The 25,344-nt window shown below is 35.5% G+C and overlaps 1 protein-coding gene across 2 annotated transcripts in view; it reads left to right on the top strand.

The window, feature by feature from the left end:
* LOC107847724 (COBW domain-containing protein 1) overlaps positions 1–10,979 on the top strand; it is a 31,021-nt gene extending 20,042 nt beyond the window's left edge. For both annotated transcript variants that reach the window (XM_016692168.2, XM_016692170.2), the window contains exons 2-9: positions 3,588–3,805; positions 5,314–5,428; positions 6,032–6,121; positions 6,310–6,483; positions 6,575–6,694; positions 7,023–7,133; positions 10,340–10,421; positions 10,492–10,979. In XM_016692168.2, coding sequence (XP_016547654.2) covers positions 3,588–3,805; positions 5,314–5,428; positions 6,032–6,121; positions 6,310–6,483; positions 6,575–6,694; positions 7,023–7,133; positions 10,340–10,421; positions 10,492–10,556 — 975 coding nt within the window. In that variant the 3' untranslated portion in view covers positions 10,557–10,979. The remainder of the gene's footprint in view (positions 1–3,587; positions 3,806–5,313; positions 5,429–6,031; positions 6,122–6,309; positions 6,484–6,574; positions 6,695–7,022; positions 7,134–10,339; positions 10,422–10,491) is intronic.
* The last annotated feature ends 14,365 nt before the right edge of the window (positions 10,980–25,344 follow it).

Raw genomic sequence — 25,344 nt, 5'->3', positions numbered from 1 at the left:
CGAGTCAAATGCTTTCATTTGACGTTTAAGGTTGTGTTACGTATGTATACTGTCCTTTGACATTTAAATCTCATTTAGTTGTTATAAATGAGAGTGCACTAAATTTCTACTTATTCAATTAATAAGTTATGTTAACTAGTTTGTGATGTCTTGATAAAAAAAAAAGAAAAAAAACTAGTTTGTGATGGATGCATAGTACGGTCAAACTTCTCTTTAGTGGCAGCCTTCATGTGAACATTTCAGTACTGCTATATGAGTTGTTGGTACATATGTATGTTGTTATTTTTCGTTTAAATCTCATTTAGTTGTTATATGCGAAAGCAACAACAACAACAACAAACCCAGTGTATTCCCACACAGTGGGGTATGGGGAGGGTAAAATGTACGTAGTTCATACCACTACCTCCGGAGAGGTAGCAAGGCTGTTTTCGATAGACCCTTGGCTCAAGACAAAGAATAATAAGCAAATTCATAATAGAGCATGAAACAAGATGACACAATAGAAATGAAACACCCACACAGTAATACCCTATACTAACAAACCAATGGCACCCCACTCACTTACCCCCACCCCAAAGCTCTCCTAACTACTGACTGCGACCCACCCACAGGCACTAACCTTCTACCCTAATCCGCGTCCTCCAAACCTTCCTATCTAGGGTCATGTCCTCAGTAAGCTGTAACTGCTCTATGTCACGTTTAATCACCTCCCTCCAATATTTCTTTGGTCTACCCCTACCCCGTTTGAAACCATCCAAAGCCAGCCTCTCACACCTACGAACTGGGGCATCCGTGCCCCTCCTCCTCACATGCCCGAACCATCTCAACCGAACTTTCTGCATCTTGTCCTCCACCGAAGCCATTCCAACCTTCTCCCGGATACTCTCATTTCTAACCCTATCACTCCTAGTAAGCCCACACATCCAACGCAACATTCGCATTTCCGCCACCTTCAACTTTAGATTTGAGTGTTCTTCACTGGCCAACACTCCGTTCCATATAGCATGGCCGGACGGACTGCCACTCTATAAAATTTTTCTTTAAGTTTAAGCAGCACCTTATTATCACACAATACTCCTGAGGTGAGTCTCCACTTCATCCAACCTGCCCCAATATGGTAGGAGATATCCTCATCAATCTTACCATTCCCCTGAATCATGGACCCGAGATACTTAAAACTATCCCTCCTACCTACAACCTGGGAATCCAACCTAACTACCACCTCGTCCTCCTGCCTCAAGTCACTAAACTTGCATTCCATATACTCTGTCTTGCTCCTACTCAACCTGAACCCTTTGGACTCAAGGGTTCATCTTCAAACCTCCAATTTATCATTCACACCAGTCCGCGTCTCATCAATCAATACTACATCATCCGCAAAAAACATGCACCAAGGCACCTCTCCTTGAATACGTTGCGTCAATACATCTATCACCAAAGCAAACAAAAAAGGGCTAAGAGTCGATCCCTGATGCAAACCTGTCAAGAAAAGGAAATGTTCTGAATCTCCTCCCGCCGTCCTCACCTGAGTCTTAGCTCCTTCATACATGTCCTTAATCGATCTGATGTACGCCATCGGGACCCCACTCACCTCCAAGCATCTCCAAAGAACCTTCTTAGGAATTTTTTCGTAGGCCTTCTCCAAGTTGATAAACACCATGTGAAGATCCTTCTTCCCTTCCCTATACTGCTCCACCAGTCTCCGCACCAGGTGAATTGCCTCCGTCGTCGAGCGACCGGGCATAAAGCCAAACTGGTTCTCCGACATAGACACAATCCTCCTCAACCTCCGCTCGACCACTCTCTCCCAAATCTTCATAATGTAACTCAACAACTTAATACCCCTGTAGTTGTTGCAACTCTGGATGACACCCTTGTTCTTATATAAAGGAATCATGGTGCTCCACCTCCAAGCCTCAGGCATTTTTGCAATCTTGAAAATGCCATTAAACAATTCGGTCAACCACCTTAAACCAGCCCTGCCAGCAAACTTCCAAAAGTCCACAGGGATCTCGTCTGGCCCCGTCGCCCTACCCCTTCTCATCCTGCAAATAGCCTCGTTGACCTCCTCCACCTTAAAACGCCTACAATAGCTGAAATCGCGACACCCCTTTGAGTGCTCCAGCTCCCCTAACACAATGTCTCTGTCCCACTCATCATTCAAGAGTCTATGAAAATACGACTGTCATCTTCTCTTAATATGAGCATCCTCCACCAGCACACTACCATCCTCCCCCTTAATGCACTTCATTTAGTCGAGGTCACGACCCTTCCTCTCCCTCGCCTTAGCAAGCCTATACAACCTTTTTTCCCCACCTCTCTCCTCCAACCCCGCATACAAGCACTCAAATGCTACCGTCTTAGCAGCCGTAACTGCTAACTTAACCTCTTTCCTCGCTAACTTGTACTCCTCCCTATTTGTCCGCTTATCCTTTTCATCCTTACTCTCAACCAACTTAGCATACGCGCCCTTCTTTGTCTCCACTTTCTTCTTTACTTCTTCATTCCACCACCAATCCCCCTGACGCTGACCAGCCCGGCCCCTCGAGACTCCCAACACCTCTCTAGCCGTCTCCTTGATACACCTAGCTGCCCTATCCCACATGCCATCCACGTCCCCCCTACACTCCTACACCCCCAACTCCGCCATGTTCTCCCCTATCTCCAGCGCACTTACCGGCGTCAAGACCCCCTCCCCCCACCACTTTTATAAGCGAAAGCACTCTAATTTTTGATAATGATTTGTGTACCAAAAAAAGAGTTTTTATGATACGGTTTGTTGTTTCTTGTACTTTTATTACGTCCTTTTCTAGGATGTTGTTGTCTTGAGTTTGGGGTCTATCGGAAACAGCCTCTCTACCTCACCTCTGAAGTAGAGGAACAGACTGCATACACTCTACCCTCCTCAGACCCTACTTAGGTACCTCTGAGGTAGAAGAACGGACTGCGTACACTCTACCCTCCTAAGACCCCACTTTGGTGGGAATATTAGGTATGTTGTTGTTCTACTTTAGCCCAATACTGTCATTCGACGTTTAATGTCGTGTTACACATGTACTATTATTTGACGTTTAACCCTCATTTAATTGTTATAAATGGAAGTACGGTCTTTTTTGTAATGATTTTGTTTACCAGAAAAAAAATGTATTTGTTAACCAGTTTAACCAAAAATAGAAAGAGCATGAATTTTAACAAAGAAAAACACTTTAGCCCAATAACAAAACACTAGTAGTCTTTCCTCATTAAGTTGTGACGATAATTGATGGTACCTTTACGTAATTTTTTCCTTTTAAATATTCATACTTGAAATTTTCTATATGCGTGATACTGATGATGATTACCATAAATATTTTACTTTTATGTGATATATTTCTTGCAAAATATTATGTATAATATTTGAGTATGACTGATATAGAGGGGTAATTTTATAAAGAGTCTACAGTTATAAGAATGTTACTATTGTTATAGGTAGATTGTTGTTATAGAGAAGTAAAATATAATATAAAAAGTCAGTTCGGGAGAAAATTAGGTTGTTATAGTGAAATTTTATTGTAATGAGGTTTGACTGATTTTATTCTTGTTGTTAGTTGATCAATTACATATTGAAAGCGCAACATGGGAAGAAAATAGCAGTGATACTTAATGAGTTTGGGGAGGAATTAGGAGTTGAGAGAGCAATGATAAATGAAGGGGAAGAAGGTGGGCTCGTGGAGGAATGGGTAGAGCTTGCAAATGGCTGTATTTGTTGTACTGTGAAGCATAGTTTGGTTCAAGCATTGGAGCAGCTTGTCCAGAGAAAAGAGAGGTTAGAGAATCTCCTTCACCATGTGTCAATTAACAGCTTGTTTGGATGGTTGTTATCTATTGTATATTGTATTGTCCTTTTAAATACAATGTTTGCTTTGATTGTTATTTAAATTTTTTGTATCGTATTGTTAAATGCATCATATGTAATGATGAAACGTGTCATTTTGTGTAACGATCGATTTAGTGTGGTCACTTTTTATCTTTTCTTTTTCTTCATCTTGGACTTATTATTTAATAATCCTATTTTATCATTTCCCTACCTTTTTTTTAATTATAAATCTATCTTGTACCAAAAAGTTTATTCTTCAGATTGCCAGCGGTTGGCATTATGAAACAACGAGAAACTATACAATCTATCCACTAACTGCATTTGTCAAAATAATACCGTATAATACTGTGCATTATGAAACGATACATAACAACCATGCGTTGTCTTGAGACATGGGATAACAACCTGGACATCCAAGGTTGGATTCTAAGCTAGAATTCTATGGCCAGCCTGATACAGCATTGATGGAGAAGCTGTCTCCTTGGATTGGTTAAGGTGCGCAAGCTAGCAGACACTGCCGATGAAAAAGAAATCAAGCAACATTCTTGTAGCTCAAAAATACCATTCTGGCTTGGGAAAAGGATTCCATATGTCCATAAGCACAAAATAACCTGTACTTTTATGTATTACTATATCTGGAAAGTTGTTTTTAACACAAATGCCTTGTACAAGTGCCCACCATGGACAGGGAAGATGGTTCACACAGTCCTTTGCCATTATTTTCTCACTGTTTTTATGTGTATACTTCGAAATGAAATCGTTTTAATGCTGTGGGATGCTAAGAAAGGTGATGAGTGTACACATGTACTTGGAGCTACTATTAGTTTGAATCTGATTTTCTTTGGGGAATTGGGTTAGGGGGTTTGGTCTGCATAACTTTGTTCTTTTATGAAACCTTAGTTCTATACTTGATGAAATCAGATTAGATTTAGAACAAATGCTATGCTATTTTGCTCTTAAAAAATATATGCATTTTTGGATGATCCAACATGGGTGCAGCATCATTTTTGGAGGATCTGAGCAACATAAATGTTGTGTGAATCTGATTTGATTGTCTTGTGTGTAAATACTTGATACCTTTTTCATTTTTCTCCAAGTTTTCTAGTGGGTATTTTGAAGTATTTGGGGCTTTGGTGTTTGAATTCCTAACCGCTGTGCCCGAAAACAAGCGAGGAAATGCATAAGAACAAAAACAGTTTAGGATGGCAGACAGAAAAGAAATGAGAAGGATCCAAAATTTTCTCCTCTGTTTCTTTTGGGGGTGGGCCATGGATGGGAATAATATGCAGTAAAGGAAAGAAGAATTTTAGTACATGTGATCTGTTTTTACAAGTGTGGTTTTTGATTAATCCTTCCTTGTTAAGTTTGGAGCAAGGCAACGAAATTCTGTAATTCTTTGCAAAAGTATTTCACCTTATTCAAATCTAATGATGAGAAGTTATTTTGTTTGTTTGTAGACTTGACCATATATTGCTAGAGACTACTGGTTTGGCAAACCCTGCACCTCTTGCATCTGTGCTTTGGTTGGATGATCAGCTGGAATCAGATGTTAGGCTTGATTCCATTATTACTGTGAGTTTTGTGTTGTAATGATTTAAAACATACTCCCTCCATTTCAATTTGTTTGACCTACTTTGCTTTTAGTCCGTTTCATAAAAAATGCCTCTTTCGTTTTTTAGCGACTCTTTAATTTCAACTTTCCACATGGCATGTTTAAGACCACAAGATTAAAGGGCATTTTGGTATATTCGACATATCTTTAATTTAAGACCACAAGATTTAAAAATCTTCTCTGCTTTCTTAAACTCCATGCCAAGTCAAAATAGGCGAAGCAAATTGAAACGGAGGAAGTATTTGATAGCGTGTCAGGATTTTCCTTAATTTTCCTCGCTATTCTGTGCATGGGAGAATGTTATCTGCGAAGTGAAGCCGTTTAGAATTTGTAGTTCTATGGTTTCGCTCTTAGATCTTGCGGTTGAAAATTGTTTGCTGGTTAGATGTTTATTTTAGGAATTAAGTACTTATTAACTTTGTTTGCATACCTATTCTTTACTCTTATATGATTAACTTCATATGTAACTGGTTGTTCTCATTGTTGCTCTTCTTAAATCCTTGCCATTTTATTTTCAAGTTTTGCATGATCTTGGGTTTTAATTAGTTTTGCTTCTGTGACAGGTTGTTGATGCAAAGAACCTTCGGTATCAGCTAAAACCAAATCCCGACTCCTCTTCATTTCCTGAAGCTTATTTACAAATAGCATTTGCGGTAATTGATATGTTAGTTTCTCCATTCAATCATCTCAGGTTTATAATTAGGCTTCAATCCTTTGTCAACTTTCTAGCTGTTGTTTTCCCATTGTTATGGGTGCCAACTAGGATTGTTCTTGATACAGTAGTTCTTGATTATGAAATGGAATCATGTCTTAACTCTTATTTGTTAACTGTTGGGTATAGGATGTTATCATTCTTAACAAGGTTGATCTAATTTCTCAAGATGACTCGGGAGCGGTGCTAGAGGAACTGGAGGAGGAAATACGTGATGTTAATTCCCTTGCGAATATCATTCATTCTGTGCGTTGTCAAGTTGATTTGTCAAAGATATTAAACTGCCAGGCATATGATCCTACTGTAAGCAATGATCCTTGTTCACGAAATTCAGATATTGTTACTTAGCAGATGGAAAGCTAGTTAATCTTCCATTTTTCTGTGTGTTTTAAAGCATGCTGCTCATCTTGAAGCGTTGTTAGAGGAGAACAAATCTCTTACTACAAAAGGCCTTCATGACAGTGAAGTCAGAACATTGTGCATCTGTGACGCACAGCAGATTGATCTTTATAAGGTAACTTTTTGAAAGGGGTGCTGGGTGTGTGCTTGCAGGGCTGTAATTTGTGCCAGCTACTGTAGAGTTCTCTGATTCATTCCTTGTAAGGCAAACAGGGGCTAGCCAGTGGTGACTGATATCTTTCTCCTCTCGAAAAACTTGTCCTTTGGGGGTCTTGTACATACTAAAAAATTTTATGAAGATCAGTGCACCTCAGAGCCATTTATTGTAGCCCACATTATTATCCTTTTTATGCTTGGTTTTGGTTTACAATAATTTCATGCACAAAGATTGACTATTCACTATCTTGGATCACTAAAGTCCTCATTTGCCTTGTTGACAATAGGTTCGTATATGGCTTGAGGAGCTCCTTTGGGATAAAAAGTATGGCATGGATGTTTATCGTTGCAAGGGAATTTTAAGAGTAAGAAACTCGGATGAGCTCCACACTTTACAGGTAAGAATCCTATGATAAGGACAACTTTTATCTCCACAAGCTATAATCTTATAATAATATTTCACCAACCAAACTAATTTGCAGTGCAGTAGTAAATGACTCACTGTCTCTTCGTTATTTTTTTTTAAATAGAAATAGCACCAGCTGAATCAATGAAAACCCCCCTCTTTGCAAATATTCCTGTGTAAGACAAGCCTCATGTGTTGCAGTCCAACAAAGCAAGCAACTTGGATTTCCAAATGATTTTCCATGGCCAGTCACTGTCATCTCTATTCATTTTCTTCTTCAACAGATTATAACAGGATTTCACAGAAAATATTCCATCGTCCTTCCCCATCCAGTAAAACGAATTTTTCTGCATATTATCTAGTATAATATCTTCTGAGATGATACTAGTAATCTCTCTTTCAATTTCCTGTACTTAAAAGTTCTCCTAAACTGAAAATTCCCAGCTTACCATATCTGAAATACCCTAGTTTCTGGACCTTAGAAAATTTCCTCGATTTCTGGTCTCTGGACGGGATACGACTGGGGGAAACAAGTCGTACACTCGGGTACGATTCGTATGGGTCAGTCGTATGCTGACCAGTGTTGGTTGGTGGGATGAATTTTGGTTACTGAAATGGATACGACTTAGGGGTACGAGTCGTATTGGTGGGTACGGATTGTTTGGTTCCTTAACTTAGTCTGGAACTAGATTACTTGGGTTGGATCTGTGTATTAGTGGCTCACCTAGAGCCATAAGTCAGGATATGAGTCGTACCCAGGACTCGTATAGGAAACAGTGTTCAAACCTTATGTGATTTTATCTTGCCAGGGATACGGGTGGAGGTTACGGATCGTATGTGGTCAATACGACTTGGGTAGGATGAGGCGTATATTGGACAGTGTTGGTCCAAGGGTTTAGGTTTGGGATACGAGTAGTGGGTACCACTCGTATCGGAGGTTACGACTCGTGAGGGTCAGTTGTACCCCTGTGACGGGAATTTTAAGGGATTTAAGTGAGGGCAATCTGAACATTTCCCTGCTTATCCTAATCAGGTCCCACGACATACAGGGTACTTGGAAGGTTATTTTACCCTAATATTCTATTCATTAGCATTCTATTCATTAGCACTTAGAAACTCTTCCTAAACATTCTAAAATTCTTTCAAGGAGTTTTTGGGCAAGAAAGCTAGGGTTGCATCCTTAAGGCTTAATCCGTGGCTTGTGTTGGTGATTTCTTTTCGTCTACTTCTCAATTAAGGCATGTATCTCTTCCCTCATTGTTAATTATAACTAAAGGCATGGTTTTACATGATATTTTTCATGGTTTTATAATGATATGATTTTGGTTTTCAATTATGATTTGGGGGTTTTGGTTATAAATAATTGGTTATGGTTTTCCATGGTTTAATTATGCTTTTTTATGCATTAATAGTGGTTTTGGATGATTGGATTGCATGGGAATGGTTTTATGGTAATTGGAATTGGTTTTGGTTATATTATGCCCCCAATATGTTTGACAAAATGCTTATAAAGATATGTTCATTGCATTGATTACTTTTAAATGGAACTCTTGCTTGTTTTCAAACTTGGTAAAGGAATTATGCATGGTTTAAATGGTTTGGAATGGTAAATGGCTAAATGGTTTTGCTTGTGGGATACATGAAATCCCCCAAGAGGTTTAATATGATAATGGGAAGGGCACTTGAAAGTCCCCTTAAACCTATAAATAGTTGGCTATGGATGATACTTGCAAGTAAGGATTGGTATGACGATACCAATATGAATGACCTTGGTTAACAATTGGATAATGGTTTGATTATTTGGAAAATGATTTTAATTGGGCATTAAAGGGGGAGGTGTAGCTAAGCCATGGAAGGTAGAGGTCCCGGGGGGACCGAAATTGGAAACTCATATTTGCCGTTATGAGGTTTGGTCTTGGTGACCGTGTGCGAGTGTCACACTTTATTTTGGGGATGTACTAGTCATCCCAACGAGATACTTCTCTGGTCGTGAGGCTACACGCACTGGAACCCTCTCAGTTGGGGGAGCTGAACCCATATAGCCCGTGGGTGGTTTAGGACGGCAAAGCTACACAACCCAGGTAATGGTTTTAAATGCATGCTAAATATGGTTCCCTTTCCCAGCATGGTTATGTGTATGTGTGTGTATATATATATATATGGTTGTGTGCATTATGGATGATTTACTTGGTTTTAATAAATGACATTATTTTATTCTTATCCTGAGATCATGCTAGCGGTCACTCGCTAACCCGTCTACTGGCGGTTGTACACCCGCGCTATGTAAGAACTTGTCGTTCTTCTCCTCCTACATAGTAATTGACTCAGGACAGCTGTTTGGATTAAAGTGGTGAGCTTCCGTCTTCGTCTTTCCGGAAAGCTCCATTCATGTCATGGATATTGTTAGACATTTTGATTTTATTTCGAATATTGGTTTTGGCGATCGTTGGGGACATGTCCCAACCGGATTTTATTACTCTTTTGGTTAGAGGATTTGTGGTACTTCTATGGATTGAAATGGGCGGGATCGGTATTGGTGTCAACCTTGGCATTGGAATATGCTGGGAGGCTGGCATCAGCAGACATAATTTCTCACTGTTCCATCATATTTCATTTTGGGATTAAATTACATTATGATTGAAAATCATTTGGTAATGGCTTGGTTTATGGCCTTTGTTTGGTAATTGGTTTGATTTGGTATGTTTGGACGGTTGGTATGGGATGGTTGGATTCGGTTGGGTCGGTCACGATTGTGATCCTATCCTAGAGTCTTGATATGAACAATATCGCTATCTTGTTATATGTTCGGAATTCAACCAACTCAGAGGCTGTAGGTTGGGTTGGGTAACGGGGTTGTCTCCGGTCCCGGTCGGACTTGAGATGCCCATTACGACATGGCCCGGGACCGGGTTGTGTCAATATCCTGTTGAGCTCTAAATTGTCACATGTTAAGTATACAATTAAGTCGATGGTAACAAATTTCTGTTGCGCAGAAATTTCTGTCAACCATGATGTTGCTTAAGTTCTACTCGCAAGACAAGTAAAACAGGCTTTCTCGGTGTTTCCTGGAAATTAAAAAGGAAACATGGCAATAACATTTCCGTGCAATCTCATCCTATGTAGATGTACAACATTGATTCTTGATGTCTATGGTTTGTGCTTTCTTTGTGCTAACAGATTGACTACTGTATCTGGCAGGGTGTGAGAGAAATATATGAAATTGTTCCAAGTCGTAAATGGAGAAATGAAGAGATTCAGATGAACAAAATAGTATTCATAGGTAAGCACAATTCAAAACATGAAATTGATTTATAACTGGCTCCTCCTTTGAAGTTTTCTTTCTTTTGCAGGTCGGTTTCTGAATGAAGAGATCCTTCTGCACTCATTACACAATTGTGTCGTTGGAACTGATTGACTCAATAGAATTTGATCAATCCTATTTTCTGTCGTTAAGAGGGAAAACTAAACCAAGAAAACTAGTTCTCTTCATCGTCAATTCATTGACTGGTGTTTCTCCTTCTCACCATGAGAAAATGTCGATTGGCTGTCGTGCTAAGAAATTCCTGCAGTTCTTGTAGCAGAGAAGTAGCTAGATGCACCCCGCGCCCTCTTCATACAAACCAATTGCATGGTTCACTCTGGAATCAGTTTGGACAGCGAATGTGCATTTGAAAGTTCAGTCTGCTCATTTGAAACTTTGATAGTTCCTTGTATAAAAAGTTGAAACTGTTACAAGTACATAAATCTGTTGAAAAAAAGTATAGGCATCACTTCTGGTACACTGTTGGTTGGAGAATTTTTTTAATTTCACCTGCAAATACTTAATTTCTTCGGTGAATTCTTTTGAGTTTTTGGAGCTAAAAAGGCAAAAATAAATTCAAAATTCAAGTTTTTGAAGGTGTAGTTGTTAAGGAAACACTAATAGAAATAGAGGTTTCTCCCGCTATGAATCATGATTTTCCCACCATATTGAGCCAGCTCATTGAGATAACGCATGGCGGGAAATATACTTTCACTGCACTGGGAGAAGCTTCCTAATTGTTAGACTGGTCTAACCTTCTTCTCACCGATTTAATCAGAATATCTATGCTAATAGCCACTAAACAAATTTTGCCTTGTGACATTTTCAATTTCTCATCCATTTTGCCTTTGAGAAAATGGGATAATTACTAAATTTACAAGTCAACATTGCCAATTAGAAAAATTTTGTACAAACATATTCTTTGATAACATTTAGCAGTACAAAAACCTTAAAAAAAAAAAAAAACATTTTAAGTTAGATTCCTTTTCATTTTTTGGAAACATGTATTGTGTTATATTTAAGAAACTGAACTCAATGTTTAGTAAAGTGACGTGCATCCAATATGGTGTATTTGTAGAAAACGGTAATTCCGCAATTCACGGTTTGGACCAATATTGATTGATAACCAGTTCTATTAAAAGATACTGTATAATTGTTTGAAAATGTAACTTATTTAAATTATAATATTGACCTGCGAGGGTTGGTTGAGTGATTGGTTTCTCACGTGGGAGACCTAGAATCGATTCCTCTCACCAGTAGCCTTCTCAATCAGAGTTCGGTGCACCGAATTTGTATAGTGCAATTTACATCTCATATGCTATTTGTGAGCTATTGCACTATGAGCCAGTTTACCCAAGCGACTATGGATTTTTCGGGGTTTTAAAAAAAGTTATAATATTGAAACTAGTTCAAAGTTCCAACGTCTTCAATGTAAGAGTTGAGCTACAATGTCATGTATGAGTTCAGACGAATTAAATAATTTTTAATTAAATTTTGTATTTATATTAAAAAATTCATCGCACTTATAAATATTTAATTGCTAATCCAATAACTATGACGGATTATGAGTTAAATGGTAAATATAAAAATAATAAATATAAAATTCTTAAACTTCAAATCTTAACTCCAACTCTACGGGTACCTCAGAGGAGAAAATATCAAGCCATTCTTTAATAGAAGAACAAGAACTTTTATGTGGACCCAAAAGTTAGATTGTGTAGTGGTGAATTGCATGTTCAAATAAAGTGAAAGAGTAATGTTAGTATGTTAGAGCAATTTTGGTTGCACAAAATTAAGTATAAACCACATAAATCCCTTCTATAATGAAAATATTTATATATAATCCTGTAAGGTTTTCTCTCTCATTAATTTGTAAAATATACTTATACATTAGATAGTCCCTTATACATTACTGCAATGTATGATAGTACAGATTTGCCTAAATTATGAAAAGAGAAATCAGATACTATCTTTTTCTACCTTAATTAACGCAATTAATTACATATCATTATGTGATGTATGATTAAATATAGTAACTAAAATTAAAATTAAAAAAAATAAATTCAACATCACTATTAATTGTTCTCATTTACAATATTTTATGTTGTTATTGATTTTAACAGATAAAACAATCTTATTATTTCCTTCTTATACTATTTTTAGTAGTAATAAATTACATAAACAGTAATAAAATATAGTTTTGATTAAAACCTTTTTAAAAATTATGTAACAACAACATAAAATAATATAAAATCTAGTGGGAATATTTGTTTTTCATTCTCTTTCCTTTTCTTTAGTAGGAGTAATTAACACGTATGAATTATTTGTGTTCAAACTGATATGATCCATTAAGCTCCTAGAAATTTGATTTTCAAAGTATGTTTTGATAAAAGAAATTATCTTTCATGCACGAAATCATATAAATTTATTATAAATAATTTAAAATCCATGAAAAAAATAAACATCAGTTAACAAAATAGTTAAATGAGAATAATATATATCCAAATACAGTTGATATATTCAGTCTTATTATTCAATATGTGATGTATTTATTGAATCAATGCAAATAACAGATAAGTTGAAATTTAATAGATAACATTATACAACAATTGCACATGTATGTGGGTACATTATACATTTAAAAAATAATCTGCATAATGTATAATATCATACTATATATTTAAGTATTAACATTAAACATGTACATTTTTGTATCCTTATCAGAAGGTATAATGTAACTTTATACAATATTAATACTTTCTAATTGTATAATACCAAATAATACGTAAAATGCCTCTTAAATGTATCAAGAACTTCTTAATGTATAACATAATGAAATATATGTCAGAAGAATAATATTATATTATATATTAGTCTTCCAAAAATAACTAATGTATAATGTCAGATATATTATAACTTATACATTAAAATATAATCTTCCAAATTGTATAATATCACACTATACATATAAAATATTCACCTTATACATTAATTATCCACAAGATTATAATAATTTTAATGAAAAATTAGTGTTATTGTAACATTACATTTGCTACACGATAATAAGGAAAAAGAATGATTCAATTTCCTTTATTACGTGAATTGAAAGTTTACATCTTCAATTCCAATTATAAAAGTGAAGCAAATAGGAGGGTGATGAGAGAGTATTAATATTACATTAGCTTGATTGTAGGCGTAAATAAAGGAGCACATATATGAAGCAAAAATCAGTGCATTAAAATAGGAGCAAAATATGGTATTTTGATATGTATGAGGGGGAAGACATTTAAGTAATTACTTTGAAATTTTTGTAATTTCTTTTTCAATATGAAATTTTATGTAATAAGATAAAGTTACCTTGTATATATACGTAATTTTTAGCAAAATTAAAGTACTATTCTAACCATAAGTGGTATAGTATTTACGATACACATTTTCCTATTGTCATAATCAATTCTTTAAAATATGTATCAAAATAAGGACTTGTACCTAATGTGTCTTGTTGACAATTATATGGTATTATCAACAAGACAACAATGTACGACCTAAGAAAAAACATGTGCATTGCTTATACTTTAGTTGTCTACTTTTGTGCCCCATAATACTAATTTTACTTAGATTTTATTCTATATTTTGATAATAGGATTAAGTTATGTACTATATGTTTGATTATGGGATTATAAGTTATGTACTATATGTTTTTCTTTTTTAATTTTAACATTTAGAATTCAATGAATTTCATATTGTTCTTGACATATATTCTTAAATATGTATATTGGCTTGCTAGGTTATTCTACTTTTTTAATTAAGTTATTCGATTTTTTTTCATGTTTATCTATTGTGAAATCTTATTTGCTATGGTTTAAGTTATTTCTCAATTTTTCCCATGATTAAACTTTGGTTCATTTATTTATACATTTGTACTAACAAATTATGTTATTTTTGGCCTTCATTTTCCACCGTGAATATTTACCCCTAGAATTTTGTCTATAAACGTTTTTGTCACAATGTAAGTCAATGTATAATGTGAATTTCATTTTTTTTTTTTTTAATTTTGACGTAGAATTCGTTTAAGATGTCATATATATATAGGGGCAGATCAAGGGGAGGGTATTCATCTGAATCCCCTCATAAAAAAAATTACAGTGAACGTATAAAATATTTTTTTATTTGTTATGCACGTATATAGATTTTAATCCCTCAAACACAAGAATAAAGATTTGCTTAGTGGTTTATGGGTTCACAATTAATCTTTAAGGTTTTAATTTCAGATCTCAAACACTATATTTTTATTATTTTAATTTTTTTTTAATGAAAATCTTGAATCTGCCACTCATCATATGCATCACCTCATCTTCATAAAAATCTACCAGTTCTGCTTAGCTCACCCTCATTAGGCCGGCTCCGACATCTCAAATTTACCATTGTTTTACAAATAAATGTCATTAAATCGAAGGTAAAATCAATAAATAAACCAATTAAATGAATGAATGTTTTCGAATCTCCTTAATAAAAATCTTGAATCCGTCACTATTAATTATACAGTAAAACATCTAGTATCCTCCTTGAACTATGTCCAAATTTGCTACGACACACCCCAACTTTACGACAGTCCTATTACCCCCGAACTAAATTTTAGCGTATTTTTGTTAACCTTTTTAGCTAACGTGACAATTTTGAAGTGGTCCCCATTTTATATAATAAAGGTGTCCGTCGGCATAACAGAGTGATAAAAAAACGTTAAAAATGAGTTAGGGGTTAATATGACTCCTATAAAGTTGGGGTGTGATCACAACAATTTTGACCATAATTTGGTGATAAGCACCTCATTTTCAAAACCTTTGCATGCACAAAAACCTGTTAAAATCACAAGTTTACTCCTTGTTTCACAAATAAATGTCATTAAATAGAAAGAGAAACAAATAAAGCAATGAAATGACAGAAGGGATATATCTAGTAGGTGTTGTTGGCATCACAGCAAATGTCATTAAATAGATTACTAGTAAGTCCCACAGCTGAAGTTTCCATTGTCCTTATCAATGAGTTGGCCATTCTCCCCACAGCTTGAGCTAACTAACATCATATCTATGAATATCATTATTATAGACTATAGTACACTGATATGGCATGCACATATAAGAGATTTCCTTAGGTATTACAACACACATGTTACATTATGATTAATCATAGCTATATAGTACACTAATAACTGATAAAGTTATTGTCATACATGTGATCACGAGGTCATGAGTTCAAATCGTGGTAACAACATCTAGCAGAAATACAAGGTAAGACTGCGTATCGTGGACCCTTGTGGTCGTCCGGTCTTTCACTGAACGACGACTGAACCGCGTACATACGGGGTTTTAGTGCACCAAGCTGCTTTTTTGCTAATATGAGATATTTAGGAGATTTGCTTAGGCATTACAATACACATGTCACATTATGATTAATCATAACTATATAGTACAGTACTAATACAGCATATATGGTGGGTTACAGTAACTACTAACCAATACAGTTGTTGTCATGTGATCAGGAGGTCATGTACAAGTTCAAGTCGTGAAAATAATCTCCGACGAAAATGTAAGGTAAATTTACGTATAATAGACCTTTGTAGTTAATTCAGTCCTTCTCTGAATTTTGCATATAGCGAAAGCTAGAGTGCACCGGGATATTTTTTTTTGCCAATATATGGTATATATTGGAGATTTGCTTAGGTGTTACGACATATATATGTCACATTATGTTTCTGTTTTTCCCTGCTTATATGTTGTCACTTTCTTAAGCAACCCCTAACGTAACCTATAGGCTACTGCCATTTTTTTTTTTCCAAACAAATGGATAAGAAGTATCGTGAGAATTTAAATTTTATAGGTTCTCAATATTAGAAAACGATTGCCTCTCAAGTATTAGTAATTAAATCCTGAATATTAGGAGATTTTTTTGACGTGACACAAATACAAAATTTAACAGAATTAAATTATTAGATTCTGTTGAACCTACATGTTATATGTATACTATCTTTGTTATCTTTAAACGTTAGCTTATGAAGTGAAGGCCGCCCAAAAGTATATAAGAAGGTAAATTTGCCCTCCCGTGACCGATGTCAAACTTCAACACCCCTAGCACATCTATAACAAATATTTGAAATGTGAACAATATAATATTAGTCTAGTATCATGTAGAAATTAAGAACTGTGATAAATCAAACTCTAATATCAATGTAAAGAAGAAAGTAAACTAACTTCACTTTTCTTTTGTCCTGTTATTCTACTACTTTTTTTTTTTTTTAAATCATCCTCCAATTCCACCATCATTTGTCATTTGATTTGTTATGGTATCAACATGTGTATAATGTCTTATTATTCTCCAATTCAACAAATGTGTCCATGTGGAATATAATGCCTTTAATTATTAATTATCTCTGCACCACCAATTATTGATAGGAGGGAAAGCAAACAAGCTAATTTAGAGTTTATGTTATGTTTGGTGATAGTTTTAAAGAATTTTTGTACGATCAAATAATAAGTAGTTTATTTAGTCTAAGTTTTTAAAAGATCAAAAACATTTATCAAGAAAATACTTATTTAACAGAATGAAGGTGTTTAGATAATAAGCATTTTTAAAAAACACAATTACTAACAAAAATGTTTCACAAATAATTTTTGACTTTTTGTCAAACACAAGTTGTCTGACCAAATAGGGTATAAGTTAACCTACAATATAATGATTGGTAAATTCTTTTATCAAATCTGACATTATAATAAAAAATAAAGTAGGGACTGTTAATGGTCTTTTTAGTACAGTTGAATTGTTGTTGAGTTAGTTTTGAATTACTAGTGTGAATATAAGCAAAAATGTAAATAACGTAATTAAAAAAGCAAGAAAATAGGAACAAATCTTATTGTACAGATGAAACGAGACCGAACTCAGGTGAGGCAACGAGGAAACAACTAAGCAGCTAAAGGAAAGAGAAATAGAGAATGTTTAAGAATCAAGCTAAAAATATTTTATTTGCTTCTTAGGCAAGAATGAATAAAATTAAATCAAATCCTTTACAATGGGAGAGAAGTATCTGTTTATAGGGTATAGGAGGTACCTATGGCTAATGAGAGACCTTATGTTATTGGAAAAAACAAACAACCCAATAGCGTGTATCAGATAGTCGAGGGCTGATGGTGCCTTTTGAAATCCGTGACACAATGTCCTTCCATTTGTCTGTTAGCACACAGTCATCATCCCTAACTTATTATCTAGAACGTCTTTGCCCTTTGTCCGAGTGCACATCTTGGCATGTTGATATCACCCCCGAGATCGTGGTACCGTAGGCCGACCTTACTAAAACCCGGCCTAGAGCGGTTCACCCAATTCAAAAAATATATCCTAAGCCCTTTTTACCCCATACAATAATAATAATAATAATATGTTATAATTGGTTAAATTAAAAAGACTAACTATAAATTTAAAACGTTTTAAGATGAAGAAAAATATCATACAAATTGAGAAGCTCGATGTTAAAGAAAAACTCATTGTTCCATGGGCGGTCTTGGTAACAATTCAATTTCATTTGATAAGAATTAGCCTTCAAATGGATAATTTAGATGACATTATTCATCATTAAAAGTAGGAATTAAAAACTTAAAATAGATTAAGAAGAGTTTGATTAGGACTCTATCATGTTTAATTAAATTTTCTTTTTATTTTACTTCTTTTTTCTCTTATTATAGTAATATATATAACCTTTTTCTTTTTATGTCCATATTTTTCAATCATCCAACCAACTGTCACTCCATAATTCCCTCCCCAATATTTCTCTTTTTTTAATTTCTTCTACTTTATTGTTCACCAATTCCACCATTATGTAATGCATGTGCTATGGAATCAAACTTATAATTAAATACCATATAGTATCCATATTAATTGTACTTTGAAAAGTATGGTAGGAGAAAGAATGGAAGAATTAAATTAAATTATTTGCACAAAGAAATTAAATAGCAAAAATTTACAACCACACTACTCTATTTATTTAGCTTAAGAAGCTTGCTATCTACTCAATCTTTTTTAATCTTACAACTTATACACACATTACATATTTATCAAATCTTGAATACTGAAAATTGAGTTTCTGTTATTGAGAGGTTGATTTTGATCACAAGGATAGAAAGGCAAACCCCGTCAAAGGTAAAGTCAAATGATTTACTGACCTACAAATCTTTCGAATATTGAATATGCAAAACAACTTAGGATGTGTTTAGTATGGATGTAAACTTCACGTGTTCGTTTAATTAAGAATTCTGAAAAATATTTTCTTTAAAAAAATAAGCGCAATACAAAGCTCCTCATACCACCAAATAAAAATGAAGCATCTTATCTCTTTTCATCCTTTCCGGTGGCACTAATAGAAAGGAAGAACTTGTCAACGAACCTTGACTCATTTTTTGATTTTTTTGATAATCGTCAATTAAAAGGAGACATTTTTTCAATTTTTGTTATATAGCTACCTCCAAGTAAAAATGAAGTGTTAAGTTGAGTAAGACAGGTCACATATTGGTAAATTAGCACTAACCTTTGGAATGAGTTTTAAAATAAAAATAAACTGACATTATTTAGTATTAATCAGGACATTAAGATGATTAACCTAGGATTCTCTTTTTCTCTTTTCCTCTTAAAAGAGCCCTTTTTCTTTTTCTTTTATGTCCCTATTTTATTAGTACAAAATTTTAGTTTTTACACTCATTGGGTCAAAAAGCAGCAGCAATATTAGTATATTACTGTCAAAAAGTACTTTAAAAAAAAAATAATACTGTAAAATTCATGAACTAATTATATCAAGAAAATACAAATTATAAAAAGTCAAATTTTCAGCATCTGAAAAATGAAATGTCATCAACACATCATCATTTTTCCACAAATGTGCATGTGTGCCTGCTGATGTAACGTGTAAATTTTTTAAATAAAAAATCCACATTGTCATCCTACATTTTAAATATAAATAATTAACAAAATATTAAAATTAACCTGTTATTTTAAGTTAATTTACTTTGAGATATATTAAGAAGGATTAATATTTAGTATAACTTAAATGCTTGAGGGGATGATCAAAACACACTTATTATAATTTATATCCTCCTTTGGTCCTATATATGATATACCAACAAGAAAAAAAAAATTATTCCCAATTATTGTCATTTTGCTTTCGTTGCACTTTGTCATTATAGTTGTAATTAAAATCGAGTGCGGCATTTCATGGTGGTTGAGTTGGTTGAGCAAGAAATGTTCAAAATCAGAGACGGGGTGTTCTGGTTTGAGATGATAATTTGTATGTATTGTTCGATCGAGTTCATCGCACGGTACTTGTCTAGTACTACGTTTTATATTTCCACATAATTTGCGAGCTATCACACTAGTGCGAAGTTTAGCAAAAGTAAACTCGAAAGATAGCATGTGCGGATTTCTTTGTTAAACAAAAGTAGGGTTTCTGGCAAGCCTTGTTAGTTTAAATTAAAGCCACCAATTATCATGAAAGTTTCAAGAACAAGTACACTGCTAATTTGAGTAGGAAACAAGTTCATTACCCAATGTTTACACTAAAATAATAAAAATATGACATTGGGTCTGTTTGTTAAGTTAATTTTATTGATTATAACAATGATTAGTTCCTATATATGGTCGTGTCAATCTAATATATGATTATGATAAATGTTAGAATCGGACAGAATAAAGCAAATCACAAGTAAAAGAAAAGCAAGAATAACACAACAAATTTACGTGGAAATCCTTGCGGGAAAAACCACAGGCAGAGGCAGAGGAATTTTGAAAGGAGAGGAGTACAATGTGGAGAATGTATGTATTTTCAGAATACTCAAAATGACTCACTAAATGCACTTATATAATATGTGCATACAAATAAGTCCTAGGCCCAAAAACATAAAGGTCCATACCGCGGGGCTTCTCCCCCGCACCCCCATCGGGATTAGTGCTGGGCTCCTGGATCGGACCTATCAGCCCGATCCCTACGTTATCACCACAGAACCCATTGAAAATCACAAACATGGGTCGCACCACAAAACTTTCTGGGCTGGATCAACAGAATTCGGGTCACAACTCTAACAATCTCCACCTTGACACGAATTCTATTTCAGAACTCAAATCCATTTCAAGACAAACTTTCCACCTCTTCCACAAAAGACCCTAAGGGCACATCTTAACAACTAACACTAACCAAGTCCAAGTAATACTCAAACTTGGCACTTGATAGTGTCTTAGTCATCCTATCAGCAAGATTATCATGAGTGCTAATCTTGCTCACTATAATATCACCACGGGCAATAATTTCACGCACAAAATGATACCGACTATCGATGTGTTTTTTCCTCTCGTGAAACATATGATCTTTCGTAAGGAAGATAACACTCTGACTGTCGCAAAAGACCGTAGTAATCTGTAAGTCTTTACTAAGTTCACCAAACAGACCCTTCAACCAAATAGCTTCTTTGAAAGCCTCTGTAATAGCCATATACTCTGCCTCAGTAGTTGACAAAGCAACCGTAGTCTGTAAGGTAGCTTTCCAACTAATAGCACAACCACCAATGGTGAAAACATAGCCTGCAAGGGATCTTTTATCATGATCTCCTGTAAAACCAGAATCAACATACCCGATTAATCCATCTCTGTTTTGCCCAAACTGCAAATAAACATTAGCAGATCCATGCAAGTATCTGAAAATCCACTGAACTGCTTTCCAATGTTCTTTGCCAGGATTTGCCATGTATCTGCTAACTGCACTAACAACATAAGATAAATCTGATTGGGAATACACCATTGCATACATAAGAGACCCGACGGCACTAGAGTATGGAACTCGAGACATATAGTCACACTCATCATCTATCTTTGGAGATAAAGTGGCCGAGAGTTTGAAGTGAGCAGCCAATAGAGTACTAACAGGCTTGGCATTTTGCATGTTGAACCTGTGAAGCACTTTTTCAATATATCTTTTCTGACTCAAGTATAACTTAGAATTATCTCTATCCTTCGGAATCTCCATGCTAATAATCTTCTTTGCTGCTCCTAGATTTTTCATATTAAACTCCTTTCTGAACTGGGCTTTGACTTTTATTATCTCTCTCATATCCTTTGCTGCAATCAACATATCATCAATATACAAGAGAAGATACACGAATGAACCATTGCTTACCTCTTTAAAGTAGACACAACTATCATAGTTGCTCCTCTGAAACATATGAGAGGTCATAAAAGATTCAAACCTCTTATACCACTGCCTAGGCAACTGCTTTAGGTCATAAAGAGACTTTTTCAGTAAGCATACATAGTCCTCCTTTCCTGAGACTACAAAGCCCTCTGACTGCTGCATATAGATGTACTCCTCAAGTTCTCCATGTAAAAATGCATCTTTGACATCCAACTGCTCGAGCTCAAGATTATGCATGGCCACAATACCAAGCAATGCTCGAATCGAACTATGTTTTACAACTGGACAAAACACATCTGTGAAGTCAATACCTGGAACCTGATTGTAACTTTTAGCAACTAGTCTTGCTTTGTATCTAGCATCTTCAACTCCCGATGTTCCTTCTTTCTTTTTGAATACCCATTTGCAACAGACAACTTTCTTATCTTTAGGCAATCTCACCAGATCCCATGTGCCATTCTTATGAAGTGATTCCATCTTCTCCTGCATAACAATCATCCATCGGCCGAAATCATCACAACTAACTGCCTCTGAGTAAGAAGAAGGATCTTCACCGAAATTAATACCTTCTGCTACACTCAATGCATAAGCAACCAAATCAGCTTCAACATACTTCTGATGATGTCTAATATCTCTTCTAGGCCTATCTTTAGCAATAGAAAATTGTGATGCCACTGGTGGTGAAGAAGAAATAGGATCATTCTGTATCTCCTGGCTAGACTGAGAAGTAGGCACTGGTGTAGACACTGCTCCAATCTGCAATTCAACATGGGTGCTTGACTTTTGCTGATTCATGTCACTAAGTTCATCTGGGGGCGAAGCACTAGATTCGAAAGGAGCCCAAAGCATGGCAGTTTCATCAAACACAACATCCCTGTTAATTATAACTTTCTGCTTTGTAGACACCAAAGCTTATAACTTTTAACACCAGGCTTATAACCCATAAATAAGCACTTGGCAGATCTAGGTTCCAACTTTTCATTATCAACATCAGCATACGCAGGACATCCAAATATCCTCAAATCAGAATAACTATCAAGAGTGCTAGACCATACCTCTTGTGGAGTTTTTTTATCAATCGCAACTGAGGGAGAGAGGTTAATAAGAAGACAAGTTGTGAAAACAGCTTCAACCCAAAAAGACTTGGATAAACCAGCACTAGAGAGCATACAACGCACCTTCTTCATTATAGTCTTATTCATTCGTTCAGCCACACCATTTTGCTGAGGAGTATGACGAACTGTCAAGTGCCTCATAATTTCTTCTGACTTGCACAGAGCATTAAATTTATTAGAACAGAACTCTAGACCATTATCAATCTGAAGGCGTTTTACCTGCTTCCCTGTTTGTTTTTTAATTATAATCTTCCACTCCTTGAAAGTATGCAACACATCATTCTTTTGCTTCAGGAAGAATATCCAACTTTTCTGGAATAGTAATCAATAATAGTCAACAAGTAATTCGCACCTCCTTTAGAAGGACCCCAAAGATCAGAATGAATGCAATCAAGTGTGCCCTTAGTTAAGTGGATGTCTTTAGTGAATCTGACTCTCTTCTACTTCCCAAAAATGCAATGCTCGCAAAACTCCAATTAGGTAATACTCTACCTATCAAGAAGTCCTCTTCTGCTTAGTTCAGTCATCCCGTTTTTACTCATATGCCCCAGGCGCATAAGCCAAAGTTTAGCAACGTCACTTTCTGATAGAGAGAAGGTAGAAATAGCTGCATCACTTGTAACAGTAGAGCCTTGCAGGGAATACAAATTTGCAGACTTTCTCTATTCCTTCATCACAACAAGAGCATCTTTAGTAACCTTTAGGACTCCACCTTCACCAGTGTACCTATAACCGTTCAAATCAAGGGTACTCAAGGAAATAAGATTTCTCTTCAAGTCTGGGACATACCGCACATCACCAAGTGTCCTCACAACCCCATCAAACATCTTGATCTTGATTGTTCCAATACCATCTATCTTACAAGGTGTGTTATTTTCCATCAATACAATACATTTAGAGACTGTTTCATATGCTATAAACCAATCCTGATTACGACACATATGAAATGTGCAAGTTAAATCAAGAATCCAATCCTCATAGGGTTTGGAGTTACCATCAGAAACTACCAAGAGTTCTCCATCACTACCACCATCTTTCACCAAACTGGCTTCACCGAACTTCTCTGGTTGGATTCCCTTCGATTTTGGACCTTCTCTTTTCTCTTTATTATGTAGCTTCCAATACTCGAATTTGATATGGCCCTTCTTCTTGCAGTAATTACAGGTTTTGTTTCTGTTTTTAGATTTGGACCTAAACCTATCACCAACCCCAGAATTCCTCTCACGAGTCCTTCCTTGAACAATGAGACCATCTTCTTGAGTCTTCGACCCATTCACAAGATGTTTTATCTTCTCCTTAAAGAATAGCTCATCATAGACTTCATCAATCGTCAGGGTATCATGACTATATAAAATCGTATCCCTAAAAGTCGTGTATGATGCAGGAAACGAACACAACAAAATCAACCCTAGATCTTCCTCATCGTACTTAACCTCTAGAGTCTCTAAATCAGAAACGATTTCCTTAAATACAGATAGGTGATTCTCCAAGGATGCACCCTTACACATACGATGGGAATAAAGTCGTTGCTTGAGATGCAACTTACTTGTTAGGCTCTTCGTCATACACAACGATTCCAGTTTCAACCACAACGCAACGGATGTGGTCTCCTTCAAAACATCCTATAGAATCTGATTGGATAAATGAAGGTGGATCTGAGATAGAGCCTTCCGATCCTTACGTTGTTTATCCTCATCCATCCACGATGAGGGCATCTTCTCAAACCCTAATAAAGCATCGTCCAAATCCATTTGTGCGAGCACAACCCACATCTTAACCTGCCATAACAAAAATCTGGTGTTGCAATCCAACAACAGAATATCATACTTCATGGTTGTCATCCTCGAGAAAACAATCGAACAATCTCTGAAACCAGTTTGTTAGAATCAGACAGAATAAAGCAAACCACAAGTAAAAGAAAAACAAGAACAACACAACAGATTTACGTGGAAACCCTTGCGGGAAAAACCACGGGCAGGAATTTCATTATGAAAGGAGAAAAGTACAATGTGGAGAATGTGCGTATTTTCAGAATACTCAAAACAACCCACTAAATACACTTATATAATATGTGCATACAAATAAGTTCTAGGTCCAAAACATAAAAGTTCATACCGCGGGGCTTCGCCCCTGCAACCCCATTGGGATCAGTGGTGGACTCCGGGATCGGGCCTATCAGCCCAATCCTTACACTACCACCACAGACCCCATTGAAAATCACAAACATGGGTCGCACCGCGAAACTTTCTAAGCCCAATCAATAGAATTCGGGTCACAACTCTAACAATAAATTATATAGTTTAATATAAATATACTGAACTTGAATAAATAGTTACCTTTTATGTAGCAGAGGCATGTAAAAATTTAGCAATATCTAAAGCATAACGGTAAAGCTGAGGTACAATTTCTGGAAGCTAATTATAGGTAAGTAGTTATATGTTTACACTAATTATGTAAATTTATTAGAGTTTATGGTAAAAATACACATTTAAACTATCATTGTTGTGAGTTGCGCACTTCAACTATTTATTTTTCCATTTACGCACCTAAACTATCATTTCATTTTTATTAT

This window comes from Capsicum annuum, chromosome 11 (genome assembly GCF_002878395.1).
Source record: "Capsicum annuum cultivar UCD-10X-F1 chromosome 11, UCD10Xv1.1, whole genome shotgun sequence".
In the NCBI taxonomy this organism is placed as follows: domain Eukaryota; kingdom Viridiplantae; phylum Streptophyta; class Magnoliopsida; order Solanales; family Solanaceae; genus Capsicum; species Capsicum annuum.
Note: the sequence above shows the minus strand (reverse complement) of the source record. Positions and strands in the feature narration are given on the sequence as shown.